At 47.0% G+C, this 25221-nt stretch overlaps 6 protein-coding genes and 1 long non-coding RNA gene across 10 annotated transcripts; 4 read left to right on the top strand and 3 right to left on the bottom strand.

The window, feature by feature from the left end:
- The first annotated feature begins 14 nt into the window (after positions 1-14).
- Positions 15-3929, top strand: Vps16A (vacuolar protein sorting 16). Its single transcript, XM_001357525.5, has 9 exons — positions 15-191; positions 256-445; positions 505-775; positions 838-1526; positions 1586-1713; positions 1767-1915; positions 1975-2258; positions 3050-3639; positions 3703-3929. Exons 1-9 carry the CDS (start codon positions 136-138, stop codon positions 3848-3850), a joined length of 2505 nt encoding a protein of 834 aa, XP_001357562.2. The 5' UTR covers positions 15-135; the 3' UTR covers positions 3851-3929.
- Positions 3930-4321: 392 nt separating this feature from the next.
- On the bottom strand, positions 4322-15375 carry LOC4800351 (myb-like protein AA). Of its 2 annotated transcripts, XM_003736144.3 has the most exons (7): positions 15210-15370; positions 14618-15116; positions 10376-10636; positions 10181-10289; positions 9964-10101; positions 9367-9896; positions 4322-7430 (listed from the first exon to the last, which is right to left on the bottom strand). In XM_003736144.3, exons 2-7 carry the CDS (start codon positions 14715-14717, stop codon positions 6739-6741), a joined length of 1830 nt encoding a protein of 609 aa, XP_003736192.3. In that variant the 5' UTR covers positions 14718-15116; positions 15210-15370; the 3' UTR covers positions 4322-6738. The 2 variants fall into 2 exon arrangements, with proteins under 2 accessions (XP_003736192.3, XP_001357563.3); XM_001357526.5 differs by lacking the exon at positions 4322-7430 and having other exon boundaries at positions 7640-9896; positions 15210-15375.
- Positions 15376-15643: 268 nt separating this feature from the next.
- Positions 15644-18870, top strand: ATPsynC (ATP synthase, subunit C). 3 transcript variants are annotated; one of them, XM_003736148.3, is made up of 4 exons: positions 15644-15846; positions 16639-16747; positions 17552-17756; positions 18422-18840. In XM_003736148.3, the coding sequence occupies exons 2-4, from the start codon at positions 16700-16702 to the stop codon at positions 18583-18585; spliced, it is 417 nt and encodes a 138-aa protein (XP_003736196.1). In that variant the 5' UTR covers positions 15644-15846; positions 16639-16699; the 3' UTR covers positions 18586-18840. The 3 variants fall into 3 exon arrangements, with proteins under 3 accessions (XP_003736196.1, XP_003736194.1, XP_003736193.1); XM_003736146.3 differs by lacking the exon at positions 15644-15846 and adding an exon at positions 15935-16079 and having other exon boundaries at positions 18422-18870; XM_003736145.3 differs by lacking the exon at positions 15644-15846 and adding an exon at positions 16341-16392.
- Positions 18629-20342, bottom strand: LOC26532086 (uncharacterized). The gene is made up of 2 exons (XR_001451500.2): positions 20099-20342; positions 18629-19946 (listed from the first exon to the last, which is right to left on the bottom strand). It is a non-coding gene; the product is annotated as an uncharacterized lncRNA (long non-coding RNA).
- A 157-nt stretch (positions 20343-20499) lies between these two features.
- LOC6896662 (G patch domain-containing protein 4) lies at positions 20500-21492 on the top strand. Its single transcript, XM_002136841.4, has one exon. The coding sequence runs from the start codon at positions 20547-20549 to the stop codon at positions 21366-21368; it is 822 nt and encodes a 273-aa protein (XP_002136877.1). The 5' UTR covers positions 20500-20546; the 3' UTR covers positions 21369-21492.
- On the bottom strand, positions 21413-22669 carry LOC4800348 (probable rRNA-processing protein EBP2 homolog). Its single transcript, XM_001357528.5, has 3 exons — positions 22503-22669; positions 22355-22438; positions 21413-22299 (listed from the first exon to the last, which is right to left on the bottom strand). The coding sequence occupies exons 1-3, from the start codon at positions 22566-22568 to the stop codon at positions 21526-21528; spliced, it is 924 nt and encodes a 307-aa protein (XP_001357565.1). The 5' UTR covers positions 22569-22669; the 3' UTR covers positions 21413-21525.
- A 48-nt stretch (positions 22670-22717) lies between these two features.
- Positions 22718-25067, top strand: Zwilch (zwilch kinetochore protein). Its single transcript, XM_001357529.5, has 5 exons — positions 22718-23844; positions 23907-23980; positions 24042-24525; positions 24590-24844; positions 24909-25067. Exons 1-5 carry the CDS (start codon positions 22809-22811, stop codon positions 24974-24976), a joined length of 1917 nt encoding a protein of 638 aa, XP_001357566.4. The 5' UTR covers positions 22718-22808; the 3' UTR covers positions 24977-25067.
- Positions 25068-25221: the final 154 nt, after the last annotated feature.

Here is a 25221-nt window from a genome sequence, read left to right as displayed (position 1 = left end):
ATCCATAAAATATACCGTCTGACCCCAAGAAATATACCCAAATATATCGGATCATTTTAAAAATGTACCGTAAATATACTGACGAATGTAATTGTTTATATATTCGGCTGATTGATTATAAACAATTAATTCACCATGCCTATTATGTACAATACGGGCGAGTGGTTCAAGGTGCGGCCAGACTACTACAGGTAAGTGCTGGCTTGTGTGCTTCTTCAGGGACTCAATTCATTTATGCATACGCCCCCGCAACAGAAAAGTGGAGCTGGCGACGCCCGACTGGCCGCTGGATCTCGACCTGGAGTACATGCAGGTGGCAGCGGCACCCTATGGCGGTCCCCTGGCAGCAATACGAGATCCAACCAAACTAGTGCCTGTCAAAGGCACCGCCCGACCAATGGTGCGGATTTTCGACACCACCGGCCGGGAAACGGGTCACATATTGGTGAGCGAGTGAAAAGAAATCCATAAAGAATATGTTCGGTAACATATTTTCTGTTGCAGTGGAACCATGGCAAGCTCATTGCCATGGGCTGGTCTGACACGGAGGAGCTGATTTGCGTGCAGGAGAATGCCAAAGTCTTTGTCTTCGACATGTTTGGCAAGGAGAAGGAGCTGTACAGTATTGGAGACGAGGCGAGCGTCACAAAGATTGTGGAGGCCAAAGTGTTTCAGTCCTCCGCTGGCACTGGAGTGGCTGTCATGACAACGTCCGGCCGGATATTTCTCAAGCAAAACAGTAGCAAGACAGAGCGAAAGCTACCAGATATTCCCAGTAAAACTTCAAAGATGAACCATAGAAGCCATTTAATTCTTGCCACTTTCCTTCCCGTACAGACTCCAGCATCAATTGCTCCTGCTGGGAGATCGTAACCGAAGGACGTAATAGCTACTGCCTGTTGGGACGGGAGCGTGAGGTGATCAAGCTATTTCCTGGTGAAACCGTAGGCACCATCACCGCCAATCTGTTCGAGAAGCCGCACGATCGGATTATCAAAATCTCCGTTTCATACAATCATCAGCATCTGGCGCTCTACACGAATACGGGCCTCCTCTGGCTTGGCAGTGTCGACATGCGCCAGAAGTACTCCGAGTTCGACACGGGCCGCAAGGACATGCCCCTGCAGATGGAGTGGATCATGAACAGCGACAACAGTGAGGCGGACGCCGTGGTCATCTCCTACCCCTCCTATCTGCTGATCGTGAATCGCAACGCCGATCGTAGCGATTTCCCCTACGATCCGATCATGTTTCTGGTGGCCGAAATGGACGGCGTCCGCATCATTACCCAGAGCTCGCACGAGATGATCCAGCGGCTGCCGAAATGCGTGGAGAACATCTTTGCGGTGAACAGCCAGGAACCGGCCAGCTATCTGTTCGAGGCGCAGAAGAAGTTCGAGGAGAAGTCCTACAAGTCGGATGAATATCTGAGCATGTGTCGCGACAGGATCGACCTGGCCGTCACCGAGTGCATTGAAGCGGCCTCGTTTGAGTTCTGTACCGAAACGCAGAAGAGTCTCTTGAGGGTGAGCGCTCCATAAAGCTCTCCAAGACCACTTTCGCGTAACTCCTCCTACATTCACAGACTGCAAACTTCGGCAAGGCCTTCATATTCGGCCACAATCCCGACGAGTATATGCGCATCATGCGGATACTGCGAGTCCTAAACACGCTGCGACACGAGAGGATTGCCATGCCGCTTACATTCAAACAGTAGGTTATCATTGGATCAAGGAGAGACTAAACGGCTGACGACTCCCTTGCAGGTTCTCGCATCTCAATCCGGAGGTCATCCTGAGTCGCCTGGTATTCCGCAAACACTATGCCGTCGCCATACAAGTGGCCAAGCATCTGAATCTGCCCGAATCCTGGATCCTCGAGCACTGGGCCTACCACAAAGTGATGAATGATCCCAGTGGGTAACACTCTAATCTCAGCGAGAAACCCCCCTCTCTAAGGCACTTTTCACTGCAGATGACGGCGAGGTGGCCCGCAAGATTACGGAAAAGTTCAAGAATCCCACCGTCGAAGGAATTTCGTTCTGCAACATTGCCGAGAAGGCGCATCAAGCAGGACGCGATGATCTGGCCATCAAGCTCTTGGAGCTGGAGCCACGTGCCTCGTTGCATGTGCCGCTGCTGCTGAAGATGCGCAAGTTCGATAGAGCAGTGGCCAGTGCCACACAATCGGGCGACACGGAACTAGTCACCAAAGTTCTTCTGGAAATGAAGATGCACATGATGCTGTCCAATTTACATGTACGTAAATCCAACCGTTTTCTCATTTCTTCAATTCACTGGTAACAATAGATTAAAGTATTAACAATAAAGGGAAATATAGTAGATTGGGAAAGAGGGAAAACAGTTTTACAAATTTGATGAATCAAGATTCTCGTAACTATGAAATGCTAATGGATATTTCAGGAGACACAGACTGGTAGGGGGTATTGTAAATATTACATAGAACTCTTAAGGGTCTGCATAGCATCATGCATAGCACAGGGCCAGCGGACAGGCCGGAAAATACGAAAAGGTCTGAACGGAACCGCAAAATAGTTTGAGAGACCACAGTACCGATAAAAAGCTTGTACCATTACCCTATTACATATTCTACGATGGTAGATCTATGAGTTTTAGCCTAGATCGGTAAGGTGGTTTTGGATTCTACCAGAGGAGTTGAAAAGCGTTCCTAATGAACCCGAAGAGAAGAGAAGCTCGAGCACTAGTTGAGTGCTTGTGTGATTTTAGTTCTCGCACGCATTTCTTTTAGCTTCGTTAATAATAAGGATAGACCGGATGCAAATGACTTCCCAGTGGAATTCCTTAGTTTACAAGGTTAGACAGATAAGACGAAATCCAGTTTAGTTGGGAAACCTAATAAAGACAGCTTGTGAATTGGCAGAGTTTTAGAACCTCGGTTGATTATAGCAGAGAACTCGAGAAGGTTAGTCGATGTAGATCCGTGCTGCTACGGAGATATGAAACAGCACAGATGTTGCATAGATTTCCTTTCTGAGGGAAGTACTAATGATGGCAATGGTACCCCACAGATGACAATCCGCGATCATCCGCTGGCGTTGAACATGTACAAGAAAATCATGCGGGAGTCGAACCGTGCGGGTCTCTATGGCATATACAACACAGAGGACGACCAGAAGGCCATCGCAGAGTATCACTTTAATAATGCCATCGAGAACAAGGACCTGGAGTCGAATCTGTCGGTGATTGGAAACGCCTACACTCAGGCGCGATGCACTGTCGAGGCGGAGCTCTGTGCCGACACGAGCCGGCTTTTCAAGCTGCAGAAGACGCTGAGCGCCAAATACAATGCCAGCCTTAACGGCCTGTCCGTGCACGACACCATCGAGCAACTGCTGCTGATGGGTGAGCTGAAGGAGGCGGAGAAGATACGGAACGATTACAAGGTGCCCGATCGTCGCTTCTGGTGGCTGCGCATACTCACCCTCGCCGAGCAGCAGAAGTGGGACGAACTGGAGAAGTTCTCCAAGAGCAAAAAGAGCCCCATTGGCTATGAGCCCTTCGTTGAGGTCTGTTTGAAGCCCGGCAATGCCAGGGAAGCGCGCAAATACATCCCACGATGTCGCGAGAACCGCAAGGTTCTTTGGTTTACTCGAGCAAAGTGAGTTCTTACCATTACCATGCACTGAAAGATCTTATATTGTATACCTTCAATCTCCTTTAGCTATTTCGAGGAGGCCATCGACTGCGCCTTCGAGCAGCGGGATCTGCACAGCCTCTACGAACTGCAGAAGAAAGAGAACATTGTCAATGATGGCAACTTGCTAGCCAAGACCTGCAGCTGCATTTCACTGCTGGAGACACGAAAGTAGCAGCAACATTCCTAGTTATAAAATGAATACAGCTTGCTTTTAATAAACAATTACCATTTTATGTGTACGCATGCCAAGAGAATTGTGTGATTACTTGCCTCAGGCTCGGATGGATATCCCCTTTATCTTTCGGTTAAAAACTAACCAAGTATTTCTTTATAATAATATTTGGACGTTGATATGAAATGAATGCACCATCAAGTGGCCATGCGACACCAGCAGAAGGCTGGCATCCTCCCGCCCAACCGGCCGAGGGGACTTGCCGCATGACGCGCGACTAACTAAACCAGTTCCCAAGTGACCACTTAAATCATTCGTTTTCTCCCATTTCAAAGCCAATCCACAAATGTTTCAATTAAGATTCGTTATCAAGGACATTTTTATTATACATATGTATATGTGGTTGTATGTATATGTATGTAATAGATCACATAAAGCAAAAAGAGAATATTTTACTACATTTTGATGATTTTTTGTTTTGTGGTTGATGATAATGATACTCGGTAATGATGATGCGTCTTCAGAGAAGGACTACGTTCGTCGAAATTCTGCGGTGCGCAAATCCTGCAGGGTACGCACGGGATTAGTTGCTTGTATGCTGGATGTCGATGGTTGTTTATCATTAGGCTTCAGTTAATTCTCTACATATAATTACGATTTTAGTAAATTACAATTACAATACAATTATATAGTATATAGGTAGAGTATGAATACATTATCTATTCATTTATTTTGCGTTTCTTCGTTATTTGTATTTTTATTATTATTATTATGTATTTCTGAATAGTTATTTCTGATTTATCGTAGGTTGGTTTTTTTTTGTTTTGCGTTTGCGTGTGGTTTTGTTTTGTTTTGTTTTTTCGTTAATTTTACATACATATATTAAATATATTTACGAACATAACAGCAGTCTTATATAAGATGACATACACTTAAACATATAGAAGTATATGTGTATAGTATATAGTATATATATATATATATATATATAAAGAAATATACATATTCCATTTATTGTATTCATTAGAGGGTTTTGAGTTGATTTATCCGCTGTCCGAAAGTTAGGGAGCGTGCCCCGGCAGGGAATGGCACACGCTGCCGGGACACTCCGCGCTTCGGTGTGCCGAAGACACCTTTCCGTTCCGTTTCTGCTCACATTTCCTTTTCCGTTCTATATAAAAGACGTTTGGCTAAACTAGGGCGCTCCGTTGGGAGTCGCCGCTTAAGCGTGAGTTCTTAAAGATATTGTATATTGTATATAGATGTATGTATGTGTATCTGTATCTGTGTCTACCCATGTGTGTGTGATTCCTTTTTCTTTAGTATCTATTAGGGACGCAGAACTATTTAGTATGTTGTTTTTTAAGACGCTGCGCGTCTGCGAAATGCGCTCTGAAAAATTTGTTTTGGCGGCTGACTAAATTGAGTTTTATCTCAATGTACGATTGATGTAAATTTATGTTAAAAATGTCATTCCATTTTGTTTTTGTTTTTTTGATCTGTTTTGAGTTCTTAGGGATGCCCGATGCACAGGCTAGGAAGTTCGATTGAATTTTGGAGGCATGCATGCAATACTTCTTCTTCTCCACCTCCGCCGCTTGACAATGAAATAATTCACATCAAATCGACGTTACAATATACATATATTTCACGCGCACACACACATATCTTTATATAATCGTATATATCGTAGATCTATTGTAGGGACGTTCAAAATCTATAGCTATACATGAATTACAATTACAATTACAATACATGCACGGAAACGCACTCACAAAAAGCTACAATTATAATTTATAAATTAGGTATACATTTACAATCTTTACACACACACATATATATATATAATCGTATAAGAATCCATAGCGTTATCTATAATTATAATACTATAACTACTGTAGAGTTATTGTGGCTCCTAAGCGGAAACGGTTGCCATCACCAGACGCGTGATGGCTCGTGGGCTCGGGGCTCGTTGGGTTCCCCTAAATTTGTAGCTAACTAATTTCTGTTTGAAATATTCGACATTCTCCATCTTGAATCGTTCCATTGGCTCGCACAAAGAGTCACAAGGATCTTGGCAAGTTCAGGGCTTCGCGATGTGGAATTTTCCTAGTAAGCGACGGTATTCGTTAGCCAATTGGTAAAACTAGATGGTATGGGCCAACACTTTCACGCCCTGGCCCTCCTCTTAGATATATTCCTTCATGTAGTTCAGAGGATTTTGTTTCCCAGACAGTTGGTGCGCATTGTTTTTTGTTTTTTTTTTGTTTTTTGTCGTGTTTTTAGGTTCTTGATGCATGCATGAAATCAAAGAATTAATTTAACTACAATAATGACTAGTTGAAGAAGGATCTTCAAATGTATTTTCTAAATTTTGTGTGTACAATTCTCAGTTTTTTTTTCTTTTCTTTGTTGTAAGAACTTTTTGTAAGAATTTTCTAATGCAGTTTAGAAGAAGCATTTCTTAGGTGGCCAATTTTATGTACAATTTCCTTGTTAATATTTTTGAGATTAGTGTAATTTGTGTGTGTGTGTTTATCTGCGAAAAGCATGGAATTTTCTTTCGTTTTAAAGATACTCTCGTATTTGTGGGCTCTTTCCTTTTTGTTTTCTTTGACAAGTGGAAAAGTTTTCTTATGATTTTGTTTGCGGTGCAGCGTTCATAATAATTTCTTTCACTCTCCCTCTATCTCTACCTCTGCATCCTCCATCTCTTGGTCCTCCACCTCAACTCCCTCATCGACCTCATTGACGAATCCTCTTGCTCTGCCATTCTTTCCATTCGGTTCGGTTCGGTTTGTTAGTCAGTTTTTAGTTACTACTTCATCACAGCCAACTCTACGCGGCGATCAGCTCAGTCCGCCCTCCGCTCTCCGCACTCCAGCATCTCAATTTATGGTTTTCTTGAAGAGATTTTGATGTATGTGCTCGTTCTGCAGCGCGCACATTTGGCCCACAGCAACGCCCCGCAGGCCACCGCCTGCTCCCACAGGTGCCACCACATCGGGCGCCTTGGGAGACGCCGACGCCGAGGCCGACGAGGCAACGCTGTCGGCCGTGGCCGCTCGCAGGGTGGACAAGAACTTCTCTTTGATGTCTATTGACGAATACTTGTGCTCAATAAAGGTGGGCGAGATCTGCATGGGCGTCATCCCACTCCCGCTTCCACTTCCACTCCCGCTGCTGCTACTGCTCCGGCTGGAGGTGGCGTTGCTGGGGGCTGCCGATGGCCTGAAGGAAGCGGCTGCTGTGGGCCTTTTGGCGGCAGTGGCAGCGGCAGCGGCCATAACCATAGCGGCACTGGCACTGGGCTTGGCGCCTTCGCTGGTCGTGTGGAGGTGGTTGCTGTTGGTGCTCTTGTGGTTGTATGAAGAGCTGGAGTAAGTGGTGTCGCTGCTGGGGGCTGCCGATGGCCTGAAGGAAGCGGCTGCTGTGGGCCTCTTGGCGGCAGTGGCAGTGGCTGCGGCAATAACCATAGTGGCACTGGCACTGACACTGGGCTTGGGGCCTTCGCTGGTCGTGTGGAGGTGGTTGCTGTTGGTGCTTTTGTGGTTGTATGAAGAGCAGGAGTAAGAGGTTTCTGCAATAGGTAGAGAGAAAAGGAAAAGAAGTAACGAAAAAACATAAAATCAAAAGAACACAAAACGAAAAAAGAACCACCAAACACCTTTGACAGAAAGGAAAAGGGATGGAAATGATAATTAAACAAAAATATTGCACTAAAACGTAGGAGGGCTCGGGTTCGAGTGCGAGCCCGAGCTCGTTCATAGACCAATCAAATCGGAGACATAAAATTCGATATTGTATAATTAAAATCAATTTGCTAATGCTTAAAACATAAATAATACTTGTTGTCGAATACGAGTAGGAATAGGCCGCAAGACAATAAAATGATTGAGTTTCTAATGCGAGTAGAGTATTGCGTTCCGCTGTTTGTATATTATTACAATTTGTCCTTCGTGCGGAGGGGTGGGGTTGCTTCTAGGCTCTATTTTCTAAATTAAACGTTTAATTACAAATTAAAAGGAGATCAGCAGTCGTAAATAGTTTAATACAAGCGCGATAGTCATTGTTACATATAATCATCATAATAAATCGTTTATAAATCCCTCTTGTTTCAAATATTGCACAAACGATCAGATTTGTTGTTTCTGCTCTTCATAGATCGGGATTCTTGTGGTTTGAAGAATCAAGGTTTACAAATACATTTTAAATACAGAACTTATCCCTGTCTCTGGTCTTTTCTAAGCAAGTCTATGCAGTCTACGATGGTACGATGTTTAAAATGGTGTTTCGGTGAGTGACTTGTGGCCCACTCAGATCTTGGCGGCCTCTTAAGCTTAATATCATGTCATAGGTTAAGTTAACTAAGGGATAAACTACGGTTCGAACGATTGCAACGAGCTTGAGAATGTTTCAGGGGGTCGGGGTCTATCTGTTTTTCGTATACGAGGCATGTCAATGCGGCGGCGGTTGCTGCTGGGGCGGCTGGGGCAGCTCGGGCGGCGGCTCCAGCGTCAGTTGGCGATGCATCAGTAGCTGCTTTAGTATAGGCTACGTTTCGTCGTTGGCGGCGCCAGCGCCGACAACTTCAATGGCCGCCACTGTGACAGTGGAGACAGCATTGGCTGCCGCTGCTGCTGAGATCACATTCGCCTCTTCTGCTGCCTTGCTGCTGGCTTCTGCGATGGTGGCTATGACCGCAGCCACGCTTTCCGAGATCGCTTCATTCAGCGGCGGCTCATCCGTCTCCATCGGCTCTATGCCGGATATGGGCTCCATCTTTCCCTTCTTTATCAGTGGCGGCTGCTGCTGTTGCTGCTGCAATTGTTGTTGTGGCGTGGGCGAGCTGCTCTTGCTGCTGTTGCCGCTGACGCTGCTCGTAGGACTGATGGGCAGCACATGATGCTGTTGCTGTTGCTGCTGCATCTGCTGTTGCAGTTGCAGATGATGCTGTTGCTGCTGATGCTGCTGTTGTGCCTGGACTGGCTGCAGGATCGGGCTGGGAGTGGTTGGCTCTTGCAGAAGCAGTATGCTGGTCTTCTGGTGCTTCTGCATGTTCGAGGTGAGCGAAGTGAGCAGCTGCTGCTGTTGCTGGTGATGTTGCTGCTGGTGCTGCTGCTGCTGGTTGTTGTGGCCACTGGTATTCGTCGTGGAGGTGAAGGTCAGCGTCTGGGTGTTTTTGGTGGGCGATGTGGCTGGCGTGAGTATGCCAAGGTTTACCAAGTTTGGCAACGGCATCTTGTTGGCGTTGTTGATGCTGCTGTTGATCACCGTCGGGCCATTGCTGGTGGTTTGCTTGACTACTTGGTCAACGACATTGGGCGCCACTACAGAGCCACCGTTGGCCACGTTGGTGGCGAGTTTGAGTATCTTACTGGCCGTTGCATTGGCAGCCATTAGGTTGCTAACAGTCTTGGGATTTGCGTTGTTCCCATTGCTGTTGCTGCTGTGGCTATTGGCTTTAATGGATACTAAACCGAGTGTGCTGCGCATTAAATTGTTGTTGCTGTTACCTGTTGCTGAGCCGCCATTCTGGTGGTGGTTCTGATGCTGATGCTGCTGCTGCTGCTGCTGTGGATGCGGCTGGTGTTGCTGCTGCTGCTGCTGCTGCTGCTGAGATGGAAGATTGGTCAGGGTGACCACGTTCCCAGTGCTGAGCTGCTGCAGCATATTGCCACCCCCAACGATGGCAGTGTTCTGGCTGCTACTGCTGGTGCCGTTGTTGTTGTTGTTGGACAGACTGCTGCCTCCATGACAGCTGCTGGCGCTGCTCGACATGTTGCTAATGCTCGACGGGCTCAGCGAGCCAAGCGACTGCGATGGAGAATTGCTGCGCTGGATGGCGGGCGGAGTGGGATTGGAGCTGCTGTTGGTGCTGCCACCACTCACGGAAGAAGATGCGGCGGCAGCCGCAGCATTGGCCACCTGCTGGGTGGTCAGAACGCTCTCGGGCTGCGCGTTGTGGGTGTGGAGGGCATGGTTTTTCAGGCCCTGCGCCGTTTTGTAGCTTTTCCCGCAGTGGCATTTGTAGCCCTTTCGCACTCTGTGGTGGAGTAAAATTATGAGTTTCTAGAGCCCAATTGGGAGTCCCCTTTGGGTGGACTGCCTACCTTCCGTCCTTTTTGTGGCCATTCTTCGAATGGTACTTGATGCCGTTGACGTTTTTGTAGCGCTTTTTGCATCCGGGCACAGGGCAGGCGAAGGGTTTCTCATTGCCAGGCGTGCCATTGCTTCCGCCACCGGAATGCCTATGTGCGGAGAGTGCCGAAGGCTTACAATCATTAAAACTTTTGCTTTTTTAGAGGTATTTAGAAAGATAGAACGAACCTGCTGCCATAGCGCATGATAAACTCGGAGCTAAACTCCTCGGTGGTCCAGGAATCATTGCTGTCCTCGGACTCCGTGACAACCATTTCATCCTCGTCCATTTCACTGCCTAAAATATCAAAAAAAGAGCAGACCCACAGATTACATTATCAGTTCCAGGACCAAGGCGAGTCATGGGGGTCGGTCATCACTCACCTGTGGGCGTGGTGCTGCGATTGGACGACGACATGCTGTAGCTGTGGTGCTTGATGGCCAGCTTTCGCTTGAGCTCCACATTGCCACTGCCGTGGCTGCCGGCATTGCTGCCGCTATTGGTGGCAGGTGGGGCGGTGTTGTTGGCCAGGAAGGTGGCGGCCTCCTTGCGATTGTCCTCCGTGACGAAGCGCAGGACGTAGCTCAGGGGCAGGCAGGCAGGCTGGGCCTGCTCCTTCTGTTCGACCACCTTAGGATCATAGTCTGGAGTGGGCGATGAGAGAGAGGAAACAGAAAAGAGACGAAAGAGGGGATGAGCTAATTGAAAATGACATTTCGAATATGAATCCAAATCTGAATCGGAGGAATGCGGGCCGGCGGACCGGCCGGTCGACAGAAACCTGCATCCAAATTTATTTCGGCTCGCCCATATTTATTAAATTGTTGTACTCGTATTTGCAGTGAAACAAGTTCAAGCACTCGGTACACGGCGACACGGCTACACGACCGACACACAGACCCACAGAAGCAGTAATTTATTGTTAAAATGTTGAAATAAGCAAACAGACGAGAGTGCACGTACAGAAACCCCAATTTAATGCCGCTGCTGACGCATTTTGTGAGGGTTCTGTTCTGTCTGTTCTGCCAACTGCAGGAGCGGGCCGTAGGGGGGTAAGCCGAGCGAGCACAGCTCATGTGTCTGGCTGCTAGTCGCGGGACATTATCTTATCGTTTTAACGAAACATAAGCCCAGCAGTTTGCTTAATCAGAGAGTGCATAATAGCAGCAGCTCGCAGGTGCCCGGTGCCCGGTGCCCGGTGCCCGGTGCCGTCCATCTGTCCCAGCTCTCACGCAAAAGCTGAACGCTTTCGGATTTTCTGGGATTGTGTGCGTAACCTAACCTCCATGAGCGGACTACTACAGCGGTGCACGCTTTATTTCTCAATTAAATTACAGTATGTGCGTAAACTGTGTCACAGCGGCGCACGATCATCATTCATCGTGTGGCCTGGGGCACCCAGCGCTGTAACAGAGCAGAGTGTTTACAGTTGGGGCTGTTTATCCTTAACAATCTTATCTTTACCGTTTCCTTTTCATGGAGTTACAGCCCTGCCTCCCACATTCGATTATCTTGCGATAACGTTGAACATTTGATTGATTCGCTTGATATTATAGCTATAGGTATAGGTATAGGCTTTGGGTGTGTGCTTTCATTCGTCAATTAAATCATTTTTGTGCGTAAGTATGTCAGCACGACCATTCATTACGTCACTCAAAGCCAGAGGCCCCTTGCACTGTAACAGAGCGTTTACAGCGGGGGCCTAACAGCTGTTTATCCTTAACGATCTTTCGATTGCAGCTCTGTCTGCCACCCACATTCCAGGCGATAACGATAGCGCTGCACTTTAATTGATTCACTTTGAATGACGTGCAAACACAAAACATATGCCGAAACATATGCTTAATTTAGCAGAATCCACACACACCCCCACGAACTCCCCTCCCCGCTAGCTAACGCTATTCTTATCAGGGCAAGTGGTGATTAAAAACATTTGCGGCCATGATTTTATGTCTACGTGCCTTGCAATCGATTGATGACACATACACATACAAAGAGAACACATCGATATTGAGTTTATTACGCACATAATTCCACGTACCGCCCATAGTTACTCAAAGATACATGTTAATATTCGATTGTGGCATATAAAAACAATTTTGGCTGACAAAATCGCACAGAAGCCGCCCCGCCCCGCCCACGGCCACCACCGCCCCCTCTCTTGCTGTTGCGTTTTCTGCTTCAAAGTGCCATTCGCACACGGCGTCATTTGCTACGGTCAAATCAGTTCAACATTTATTTTGCATTCATTATTGTTATTATTTTGTTGCTGTTTTTGTTGCTTTTGCTAGTTGATAACCTCAAGCATTCCCTCTCAGTATCACAGGCAGTCTCTCCGCGGTTCTCTTGCCTTCTCTCGCACACACACACGTCTCCCGCTGTTGGTGACACTTACTTGCTCTTCGAATTTTTTACAGACAGCTTTTAAACAAACAATATGATCTATGTACACACAATATATACTGCCTATATACCGAGTATAGTATATCTTTCGTATTTGTATTTTAAAAACAAAATAAACGCAGATGCCGCCGTTCCTGCCGCTCCCTCCCCACCCATGAGTCATGCACTTGTTGCAGAATTTCGAGCAGATAATAATTACAAACACACACAGACGAACAAGTGTACACATTGTTTTTGGACGGACCAATCAGACCAGCAAAACAACAAAACTTTCCAATAGATTCGAAAGCATTCTTTGAAATTTTGATAAAAACAAAGACGCAAAAGTCGTTGACTTGACGAATATTTTGGCAATGTCTGTATGCTGAATTTGCAAATGTGCAGACAGAAACGATCATGTTATCTTCGTGACCCGGCGCCATGTCGAATTTCGAAAAGCAAAAGCGAGACGAAGCGTTCTTCCTTACACCCCCAAAAAACACACACATCAACATACTACAGTTATTTGGGACCCAACAGGTGCCTGGCAACTGTGAAAAGGACAAACGTGAAGGTCTCCCGGATGTGGCGATGTTGCCAGGGCAACGCCAACGCCCAACGCTCGACGAAGCGTGCGGGCTTGATAAGACATTGACGGCAAACCGAAACGAAACCCCACTCTGCCCACGCATCAAATGTCCTTCGAGATAATGAAATGATAGGCATTTATAATCCGGGCAAATGTTCGCTTCGTTCACGTAATGGAACCAAGTCACACCGACATGGATAATGGATTGGGGGATGGATGCGACTGACAGGGGCAGAGTAGACGCCATGTGGGCGTATGCTCGAGCTTTATGTAATGCCCCGGGCCGAGGCAGGCCGGGCCGTGGAGAGGGAGAAAGCCTGCCCGGGCAACGCCGACGCCGCCATTGCTGTTGTATGTTGACCGTTATCACACTCACTCGTAGGCAACAACAAAACAGCTGCCAACGTAACTGTAACCGAGTCAGCTGAGCCCCGGGTAGCCACCCCTACATGAAAGCGTATACATATACACTATACATAGATGGAATACAAACAAATGATGCCCCGCACCACCATTTACCCACCCCCTTGAGCATGATGCTACATAACGCACAGCACACACAACCCCCAAGCCCCGTTGCGACCCACAATTGAAGCCAAGTGGCAACACTGGGCTTAATTTTATTGATTTTCTCTCTGCCCACCCCACCCCTTTAATACCCGCTCCAGAACCAGGTACCTGAGCGAGCACCCACACGCTAAAATTAGAAATTGTTTATATCTATGCACTCAAATGGAGGGAGGGTGGGGTGGGGTTCGGAGGGGGAATGGGTTCCGACAGCCGGTACAAGTCCACACATACAGAATGATTAATTAGGGTTCACAGGAGAATGGAGGGCGGACGTAACCCAGTCACGTGTGTATTCAGAGGCCCAGCTTCGGACAATTGTGCGTGGGCGACCGACCAGGGAGTCTGTGAAAGTAGACCGCATCTCCGATTACTCGCCAAATGCATAGCTGCTCTGATACACCTGCCGCGACAGAGACGCGCGCGCTCAAAACCCAAGCCAAGCCATGCGGACAGGTCACAGAAAAGGGCGCTTAACATGCCGGTTCCATAGTACAAGATGCTGTGTTGGCCTCACGCACACCATCACACGTTCACACACTCACACACAATCGCACTGGTGTTGTTGGTTTGTTGTTGCCTGAATGGATCACCGGCTTTTTGCTTGCTTTTGTTTTGCTTATAATACGCGCTCGCTCGCACCAACATGGTAACATGGTTGTATCCGATCATGGCCAGAGGAGCAAGCGCACACCAATCGAATGCTGTACTTGTCGAGGTGTGCGTGAGGTACACACAGGTAAGCAATTGTCTGCCTATTGTACATGCCGCGTGCATATTTAGGCCTGGGTCAGCATCGATTTTCCCCCGAATAGAATCTGAACTGTCATTAATAACTGGCTTTAGGCCCAATCGTCCAATAGAAACAACATTCACCACACAACGGGCGTACACCCGCACACCAATTCACTCACTCACACACAAACACTCTCGCAACACATGCAGATACGCCGCACCGCACCGCGCATCATGTATGCAAACGTATATACATTGTATATGGTATATAAATAAAATAAACAAAACACACCGCTCGCTTCGATGCATCACGCGACTACTAAATGATTACTCCCGTGTCACAAGTGCTCACCTATATGGGTGTCCTCGATGTGTGATATTAGATCGCTTAAGCTTGGAAATGTGATGCCGCAGCCACTATATTTACAGACGTTGATCAGGAACACGGCCATATCACTCTATCACTCGAGTCGTACGACGATGACTGCGTTGTAGTTATGTAAAATTGTTCGAATGAATACTGTTGTTGGTGGCGATGGTCGCGACTATCGAGTATCTATCGATAGTCAGCAGCGAAACATTCTAGCGGTTGATGCGGCCTGTCCGATATAGCCTATAGCCTCTCAATTTCACTGTATTTGTACTGATATCCAAGGATAATGGGTATCTGCTAAATGCAGCAAATTTTACAGTGATTTGAAAAACCGCGTGGCGTGGCTCCCGGTCGATGCAGCCGATGCCCCTGTTGTTGCTACTGCCGTCTCTAGTTGGCCTGGCTGCGTGGTGTGGTGTGTTTCGGTCTCACACACACACACACTCATGCATAAATGCTGCTGTTATGCAATTGAGGGCTGCAATGACACACAAACGGGGAGCGGGGCGGCGAGATTGGCTGTTAGATGTGGCCAAACAAGCACGGGGAAAATCACAATTTATCTACTTACAGCATTCTGTGTCGATTGTGAAGCCTTGCAGTTGCAGGAAATTAAAACATATTCGAAGCGACGTGACGTAGACACCAACGACACGACGACGCGTTATGCTGCGGCTGTAGTTGTGTGCGTGGATGTGGTGAATAGGCCAGAAACGGAACGGGCTAGAGTGACCAGGGCTAGAGTGATAGATTCGATTAGCTGAGGATGCAAGGCGGTTGTAAGTAGAGAAATACATTAAATAGCTAGTAATTAAGCTAGATAAAATGTTCTGCTTACCTTAGCTGAAATTAAATAGTACAAACATTACTATCGATTACATTACAATACGTTTTAAATTGACCCGCCCGACTATCGGAACTATCGCCGACGCAATTAGAGCAACTCTGGTGCCAGGACTGACAATTCGCCATTTTCAATTCCCAGGAGTTTGACAATTTAGACGTCTCATGCCGTGAAAATTAATAATTGTTAAAATCAGCTCCGAAGTGATAGCATCAAGCGTTGAAATTTTGTGATAATAAAGAAAAAACCGGCGTCCCATTCCAGTATCGCTTCCAGTACACCACGGATGGACCGGCGCAGGCTTGCATTTACCGCAAACTAGTTACAATCGCAATTCAATTTCGCCACTGACGCCGCTATTAAGGTAATTGACGGAAAGCAAAAAAAATAGTGCAGCAAACGGATCTCAGTGGACTCGAATAATGCCATTTGTTTATAATAAACACTTAAATTAGTAGGTTATCGATAGAATCGCGTGCGCGCGCACCTTTCCCGATCGTGGAATTCACCACGCAGACGTCCAAAATTTTGCCAGCACAGGGTAAAGTTATATTTCGCGTTCAATACGGTTCCACTGTTGTTAAGGGTTTGTTCGAAGTGAGTTCTGCGATGGAATTGAAAACTGCTCAGCTGCTACCGCCGCCAGCGGAGCACCCCCCCTGCTGGTTGAATAATCAGTGCTCGGAAAGAAAATGCTTTAGATTATCTTGCGAATGTGAATGCAAAGTGCAATTAAGTGGAAAAGTGTGAATTATCAGTGGAAATTGTACATTTTCTCGAAAACGTGTCGAATGTCGCCATCTTGCGGCACACACACAGACACACACACATGTGACGAGAGGAATTGCCAGTGCTCAATAGTGTGCCTGTGTGTCGAGACGTTGCGTCACTGAAAAAGTCGAACAGCAAAGTAAATTGACAAATTTGCAAGAAAACTAAAGAAAAAGGTTTTAATTTCGCAGAATTAAACTAACACGTGAATATTAACGTCGAGTCGCGTGAAAGTCCAGTGCAAAATCAACTTTTCCACCCATTACGTAACATTTTGCAGGCGGTAGCGGCAGCAGCAGCAGCGACAGCGACAGCGGCGTTTACCAAATGCAAACTTATTTATCGCATAGAACCTATAGTTTATTTCCATCTATATCTTTTGCAGAGCTCCGTGCGCTAGCTTCAATTTTGTCGTAAGCCAATCAAAAAAAAAAAATCAACTGAAAATGTTCGTGTCGACAGTCTCTCGCATTGCCCCCGTTGCCAGGAGCGCCGTAAGTAGACGAAAATGTGACGTTACTCTTGTTGTGCCTTTGTGCGAGATAAAATTGTTTAAAGCGTGTTACATAATCAATAGCTGCATCGATTTTCCTATCTTTTTTCCCTCGATATGCATAAAAATCTATGTTGGCGGCCGCTTACATCGGCGCCCCTTCGTGGTGAACTTCCAATCGTGGAAACACACACAGTTACATAAGTTAAGTTGCAGGCAAAGTTTGAGGTTATGTCGAGAACGCGGCTGGAAACATAATTTAAATGCAATTAAGAGGAAAGTATATTAAATTGTACACTTTTCAATCGAAATATAATAAATTTGTTGACCAATTAGTGCCTACAAAGAGCCTCACATGGCATTGTATAACCACCAACCGTTTCTATCGTGCGTGCGCCCTCAGTTGAGGTTAGAACAGGTGAAAGCTTTCCAATGGCGAGAGGAATAATTCAACTTTTGTTTATGACATTATTGATAATCCGGAAATCCATTCGGCCGTGCAATCGAATAGCGTCAGTGGTCATTGTCCGTAACGATACAACAACAAATGCAGTTGCCAAAATATCAAACCTAAATTACTCAACGATTGCATAACTTGGCAATGGCCGGCCACCTATGCCTATTAAATAAGATTTTTCTCAGACGAGGAAAAAGCACAATGAACTGACGCCACACTCTCAAAGGGGGTGGACTGCTTTTCTTATCACTTGGATACACTTTTATCTCAAGCAAAGTACACAGCAACTACCACTTATCCGCATTCTTCTTATATAATAACTAACTCTATATGTCTTCTCCTTTGCAGCTCCTCGCCAACTCCAAGCAGTACTTGCGACCATTGAGCAGCGCCGTCATCAGCCAGAGCCAGACCTTGGCCGCTCAGAACACAACCCCAGTTGCATTACTGCCACAAATCAGGTCATTCCAGACCTCGCCCGTCACCCGTGACATTGATTCGGCTGCCAAATTCATTGGTGCTGGTGCTGCAACAGTCGGTGTCGCTGGATCCGGTTCGTATTGGTTTTGTTGTTACTCCCATTCCCATGGCTCATACCCACCTATCATGCGTGGCCCTCCGCCCATGTCACGTCCCGGCTCTTCACCTCCTTCAGTCAGTTACAAACTAGCATCTGGGGCACACACAACGAGTATCTGATTACTCTTACTTTGCCCCGGGAAGGTCTGAGATTTGGCCAAGCCTCCTTGTGTTGTTACAACATGCAGTGCATCGAGAGGTGCCTGTGTGTCGGAGGCTTAATTTCCTAGCAGGAAACCTGTGTGATTGCAGGACGAAAGTACCAGAAATACTGCGGCTTGGCGTTGCCATCGGCGCTCGCGTCTGACTGCCGCCTTGTTGCATTGAAAACTTTCGTGGCCGGCTGTTTTAGTGCAATGTGCTTGCTGCAGAACCTCCGGGCAACGCAGAACTCAATTCAGACTAATCTGTGACTGACTGGCGTCAGCAAACGAGGCGAAAGACGGAAGACAATGGCTGGGCAGGGACCGCGTCGGTTGTGTTTACACGATGTGGAACAGAACTCGTATAAGCACAGCCCGAGCTCTTCGGCTGTTGCCGGAGATCAACTTTCATTTGAGACGTTGACTAATTGAATATTGTCTTTCTTCCATGTCCCCCACATGTTTCTGCGTCCTTGACAACAAACCAATGCAACAGGTGCTGGTATCGGAACAGTATTCGGTTCCCTCATCATTGGTTATGCCAGGAACCCATCCTTGAAACAGCAGCTGTTCTCCTACGCCATTCTGGGCTTTGCCCTGTCTGAGGCCATGGGTCTGTTCTGTCTTATGATGGCTTTCCTGCTGCTCTTCGCCTTCTAAGCGCGCATCGAACGAATGCTCGTCCTTGTTTCCTGCAATCGTACGTGTGTGTGTGTGTGCGCTCGGCTGAGGGCAGACGCGGGCATCCGAGCGGCGGCAGAGGGGAAGTAACCAACAACCAACCAACCAACAACAACACCATCGTTCGTTTTTCGATTATTAATGATAAAAATGATTGATTGATTGATTGATAGCAACAAGAACATCCTGTACAACTATCTAATTATAAAATAACAACCACAACCACATAATATATGTAATTTTGTTTTTAAAAAACATCCGAAACACCCGAAACGTAGTAATCGCCTAAGGAGAAGAACAAAGAACACACTTTGAGTTAAGTTTAAAACGATATCAGCAGAGCGGAGCGGAGCGCTAATAAACAATTCTGGAAGAACACATCACTGCGAGAACATAATGCATTATAGAGATCGATCGGATCCAATCGAAGACTAGAGAACAACACATTCACGATCAAGATTGTAACGAAATGTATAACGAACAGCTTAATCTGTATCTGAATCTGTATAAATTGAAATTAGATTTTAATTGAAGCCAGCTTCAGACTCATCTCCGCCAGCCCCACACCCCACACGCACACGGACGAGGCCCCACCAGGAGTCCGGTCGCACTCGACTCTCCTCACATCCAGGGTGGACGAGGTCCACGTCCGCTTCAAGTCTCTCTCTCTCTCCACCGAAGTTCTTGGATTGGACCACCATCATCCATCGTCAAAGCGGCAGGCTAAACGTGCCTCCTCTGTCCACCAGCCCAACATCAATCTCTGTGGTGTGGGTGATGCGAGTGCGGGCGATTCTGGCGAGAAACAGTTCGTGGGCGTATGCGGTGCTGAAGCGTTGTAGTTGTGTGCCCATAATTTTGCTATTTTATGTGGCATGTACTGAGAACATATTTCTTTTCAAGTGTATTTTGTATTCGAAAATCAATTTCCTTAATGTAAACGCAGTTAATTTTTGTATTGCCACTTAATATTTATTATAAATATTTACTAAAAGTAGGATTTTATCAATGGCATGAGCAAACGAACAAGAAGCACGGAGCCGAATTGTGAAATAAAGGAGATATGAATGTGTTCAAGGAAAATCATTATTGTCTTATTTGAATTTATGTTTGAAAAAACCCAAAGATTTCCACGGGGCTGTAATTGGCTGGCAGCTAAATTGAAATTTGAATTTTCCGCCAAAATGCAGCTCTGCGCATCTCGACACGAGTAATCGATAGATGCGCGTTCACAATGCACAAATGAGTAGTTACCATGTCAAAAATTGAGCAAGGTAAACATTTGATTGAATTGTCATCGCTAATCCGAAAACGAGCAGGATGGGCAACATTCTGATACCCTAGGGAAAAGGATAGTATAGAATTGGGAATATGTTTGTCAGTAGTTACAAACTGAATTTTCATATTTATTAAGTGAAATTGGTACAAAGATGTCCATACTTAAATCGGATATCTGTTGACCAGCAACAATGGCGTAACGTAACACACTTACGTTTCATTCCGTGCACACTTACGTGCTTTGACTCTAAACCTTATTTAAGAAAAAGTTCAATAAATAGAAGCAATTTAAATTATAATGTGTTCATGTATAAAAGTCCTACCTTGCTAGTAGTATGAAATCGAATATTAAAATCAAGGAATATGGCTGCCAATCCTTGACGGAGAACGATTAACATTGTAGACCAAGGGGTGTTTTAATATACCACGAAAAATAATGAGAATTTAATAATTTTAGCTCAGTTCAAGTGAAATATCGATATATTATGTATATATATGTTTTTTATAAGTTCAGAGGAAAGATGGCATGAACCTACAAGCTGAATTTACAATCAGCAATATTTTCCGCCATTTACCTCAAGTCGTTGAACTGTTTAAGAGAGGGGGCTTAAGTGGGCTAAGTTCGCGGTCACCCTGCACGTGTGTTTTTGTTTTCGGATGGGATGGATTTCGCCAAGAAGATTCTCAACAAATATGGCTGGAAAGAAGGCGAGGGGCTTGGCAAAAACAACACCGGCATTGCGGCTCCATTGAAGGCCAGCCTGAAGTTCGACAACGCCGGCTTGGGAGTGGATCGAGCACAGGAATTCAACGACCATTGGTGGGAGCGGTGCTTCAATGAGGCAGCCAACAATGTGGATGTCCAGGTGCAGCAGAACGGCCAAGTCAGCACAAATCGCAAGCAGGGCGAGGAGGCTGTCGAGATCTCCACCAAGGGCTTCTCTGCCCGCAAGCTGAGGAAGGCCAAGGAGCAGCAGGCCGTTGCTGGTGCAGCCACCTACGACAACTTCCTGCAGACGGCGCTGCTCACCCAAAACGGTGGCGAGGTGGACAATACAGAACGCATCAAAGTGGAGGACATAGCCGTCACCAAGGTCAGTGTCCTCACAGATGAGGAGCTGTTCAAGGCTTGCGGCGGACGAACGGCACACAAAGGGGCTCGCCATGGTCTGAAATTGAGTGGGAAACTGGCCCGAATAGAGCAGCAGGAGCGCGAGATGCTGGAGAAGCTGCAGAGCAGGCAAAAGTCGGTTTTAGATGAGGAACCAACCAAAAAAAAGAAGAAAAGAGACAAATCAGAGCAGACCCAGGAGTTGCAGGAGGAGGCTGAAGAACAGCCCGAAGATGTGGGCGCAGAGCCAGTGGAGGAGCCCGTAAAGTACAAAAAGAAGAAGCGCAAGACTGAGGAATCCATTGAAACTGAAGCTGAGCCGGCCGTCAAGAGTAAAAAGAAGCACAAGCATAGGCAGGAGGATAAGGAATAGGTTAAGGCTGGAGGATTCATTAATTTGGAACTCGTTTCGTGGAGTCTATTTAGTGCACATAAACTTGTATGTATTTAGTTATAATAAATCTATACACGATCTGCGGAAGGCATTTAAAATCTAAGTTTGGGTCACCTAATCATAAGCCGAAGTTCGGTCACTTTCTGCCCTTGGCCTTGATGCGTCGCGATTTGCCCATCCGCTTGTTGACCGATGCACCAGCCTTCGCACCCCGCTGGCGGCGTGTGGACTTCTCTGCGTCCAAGCCAGCCGACGAAGATTTTGTGTTGCGCTTGAGACCCTTCTTCTTGCCACCGAAGCCGAACTTTTTGTTTCGGGCCTTGCGGTTTTCGGCGGTCTTCTTCTGCTTGGACTCCAGCGCCTTGGCGTCCTCGAGGAAGTCCAGGTTCTTCAGCTTGCCCTTGCGGAACTTTTTCAGCTTGTCCAGCATATCCTTCTTCTCGGCCTCGCGCTGCACCTTGGTCTGCTTGGCCAGCATCTTGCCCATCTTGCGTTGCTCCCTGATCTGTTTGATGCGCTCCGACTTGGCCTGACCCTGCTGCTTGGCCATCAGATTTGATCGCACCTTTTGCATGTGTTCGTCAGTCTTGGCCATTTCGGCGAAGTAGTCGTCGGGACGGCGTGTCTTGATGCCCAGCTCCTGCAACCGCTGGATTCCCTCCAGCACGGCGCTCTGGGCCTGGCGATGGAATAGCATCTCACGTTTGAAATCGTTCAGCACGGGATCCTCTTCAGGCCGAACGTAAGGTAGCTTGGCGTTGCCTTTAAACACATTGGCACGCTTCTGTTCGTGCTTCTCCAGTTGGACGGCCAGCTCTGGGGCCAAAGGCGCCAGACTGTTCACCATGTCCAGCCGCTCCACCCATGGCAGCTGCAGCCGAATGGCTTCTGTTTTGGCTAGCAGTTTTGTCTGCAAATGGATGATTAGCAGTATAATGAGGAGAGGAGTGTGTGTGCGTACTCACGATATCGTTTACTCTCCCGCGAGTTCCATTGAATTCCACATTGAGGCCGGGTTTCAATTCGCCACGCTCAAAAGCAGCTTGCAACTAGTCAAAAATAAGTGCACTTTTTAGCTTGATTCTTGCGGTAAACTTCCATTTCACAACTTACCTCAGCATCGGAGTTGTCATCGGAGTCGTATTCCGAGCCACTCTCTTCCATTTCAAAGTCGGACATGCTTAAATAAACGAAAAATGTCCGAGTAACAAAAATATTATCAACACGTGCGGAGTATTAGAGATGGACTTAGAGCTGGGGAAACATCGGCCAGACGTCCCTCCCATTGCTATCGTCAAAATCTATCGTACATATTCATTTTACTCCTGTTGCATTTCGATACATTCATGTCTATCGGTGGACGCCTTTGAACACTTGCCGCTTTTACTGTGTTTGTTTTTGAACAATTTTCTTACAAAAATGGCTGCAAATCTAGCAAATATTTATGCCGAATTAATGCGCAGATATGGGGAAGACTATACTATTACGTATGGACCTCCGCCCACGTACCTGGGCAGCATAGCTGGGGCCGGTGAAGTTGGGAAAAAGATCGTGCTCGTTTTCAAAGAGGATCGCAATGCAGCGGCGTCCAAAATCAAAACGACGCCCACAAAACTGCTGCAAAAAATAGAGGGAACCTCCGAGTTGGATCTGACAGGCAGTCCCTTGAAGGATGATTGCATTGTGGATGCAATTGCCGACCTCTCGCTGGATCTGCAACTGGTGAGCTCACATCCCTGGAAGCTGGAGGAGGAGTTTCAGCGCGGTATGACCGTGGACAAGGCGCGCGGCATCATCTGCACCGAGCATTTTCAGCATGCCGATGGCTTGGGGTCCGTCTGGTTCCTGTGCGATGGCAGCGACCATGGTCAGACCCAGTTGCTGCAGTACGAGTTCAATAAGACGCACTTCTCGCGCGGCATCCTTAGCTACCAGGGGGTGCTTCCGGCATTTATGGTCACTTCGCAGTCCCTGGTGCGTCAGCACTCGATAGCAGGCGGGGCGCCTATGGAGACTTCCATTGAAAACAGATATCAGGTCAATCCAAAAATGACGCTGCGCTGCTCCTGGGTCACGTCGTCTCCACAGCCCCAGCTGGTCAACCTGCGCGAGTGCGAGGTGGCTCTCTCGCACACATTTCGCGTCGGCGATTGCAGTTCTTTGACGCAGGACTTCATGAACCAGCTGCGTATTCTGGTCTATATACGCGAGGACATCGTTAGCTACCATAATGACGAGCGGCAGGGCCTTATCCGGGACCCCACATATCGCTGTGGCAGCGGCATTGATATGGATGAGCTGCGCGACTCGATTAACAAGACCATGACGGATGTTTCCGACCTAATGGATACGTACATCACTGGCGCTTCCGAGTTCGATATTGAGGAGGTGGTGCATCGGGCCAAGGGCAGGCGGCTCACGGATCTCACCGACAAGCTGTGGGAGCTGCTCAAGTGTAAGTTAATTCAATGTCCTGTCTTCTAGTTGACAGTTTAAATCATGTTCTGTGTGCTCTAGGCTGTGGTTCCTACAAGGATCTGAAGATGGCCTTCAATATGCTCTTCCAGTGCGCCGCTCGCTGCAACATTGTGGTGCGTATAGCCAAATAAAATCCATGTTTATATTTTTCACATAACTACATTTTTTTTAAAGAATACACCAACGAACAAGAACCGCTTGGCGGAGATCATCACAGAGTTGGCCAATCGCCGACTGGCCATTCCTTGCCTCAGTGGCGCCGAGGCACTAGAACTGCTTCTGGAAGTTGGCCTGGAGAAGGTGTACAAGGACTACGAGTTTATCTACACGGAGAGCAAGATGTGCAGCACCAATCTGCTTAAGGAGTCGTCAGAAACGGCAGATGGGTCGCCCCAGAATGTGCCGCAGCTCCGCAAATCCCTGCACAACGCCGTCCGAGGAGACGCGACGCCAGGAGGTGGCATGCGTAAGACTCTGCTGCATCTCGATGCGGACAGCAGAGCGACGGCCGTCAAATATGGTGACGACGATGTGGCCGGGATCAAAAATAGTCACTTTGATGAGCACGAGAGCATGGAGCGGATCTCGAAACTGTTCCAAATCCATTGCACCATGGAGCATCTGCTGATGATACACATTCACCTGAATCTGCCCAATGGTGAGCTAGCAAGGCATGAAAGCCTTCAGGCATTACAAAACTTCTTTCTAAATGTTGTCCCCAGTCTACAGCGATGTCTGCTCTGAGCTTTTGAAAAAGACCCCTAAGCAGGTGGAGGCTATTGATGACCAGCTAAGCGACGTGATGGACATTCACCTGGCGGCCCATTACGTTCGCGACCATCTCGATGGCAAGGAGCCCTACTCGCGGCATATCACAATGAAGTCTGTGAACAAATTCCGCGAACTCCAGACCACATTTTACTTTAATTCGGAGAACATTTGTCCGCCACAGCTGGCTCAGTGCTTTCAGTGTGATGGTTAGTAGTAGATTTAAATGTTATTTCCATATGACATTAAATTATTTAATTCTCTCTCTTACAGACAAAGAACTGGTCAAGGAACGCACCTACCATTCCTGGCTGTATCGCAAAATACGCACACTGAAATGAGACGGCGTGGCCAATGCAATAACTCCCTTCGTTTGTAATATTTTGAGCATGTTTTGTTAATCCTAAATTATATCCTATATGTATACCCCAATCCCATTAAGACTCAATTGTTTGCAGCTTGTTGTACACGCTGCTTTTCACGCTGCTTTCGCCGCCCAAAAACCTGAAATCATGTTAAGCGAAATCTTACAAGTTTTAAGTCGACCCAGAGGCTGCACGGCTGCATTGACTGGCCCCAGAAAATC

This window comes from Drosophila pseudoobscura, chromosome 2 (genome assembly GCF_009870125.1).
Source record: "Drosophila pseudoobscura strain MV-25-SWS-2005 chromosome 2, UCI_Dpse_MV25, whole genome shotgun sequence".
Taxonomy (NCBI): domain Eukaryota; kingdom Metazoa; phylum Arthropoda; class Insecta; order Diptera; family Drosophilidae; genus Drosophila; species Drosophila pseudoobscura.
This window is presented reverse-complemented; position numbering and strand designations above follow the sequence as displayed.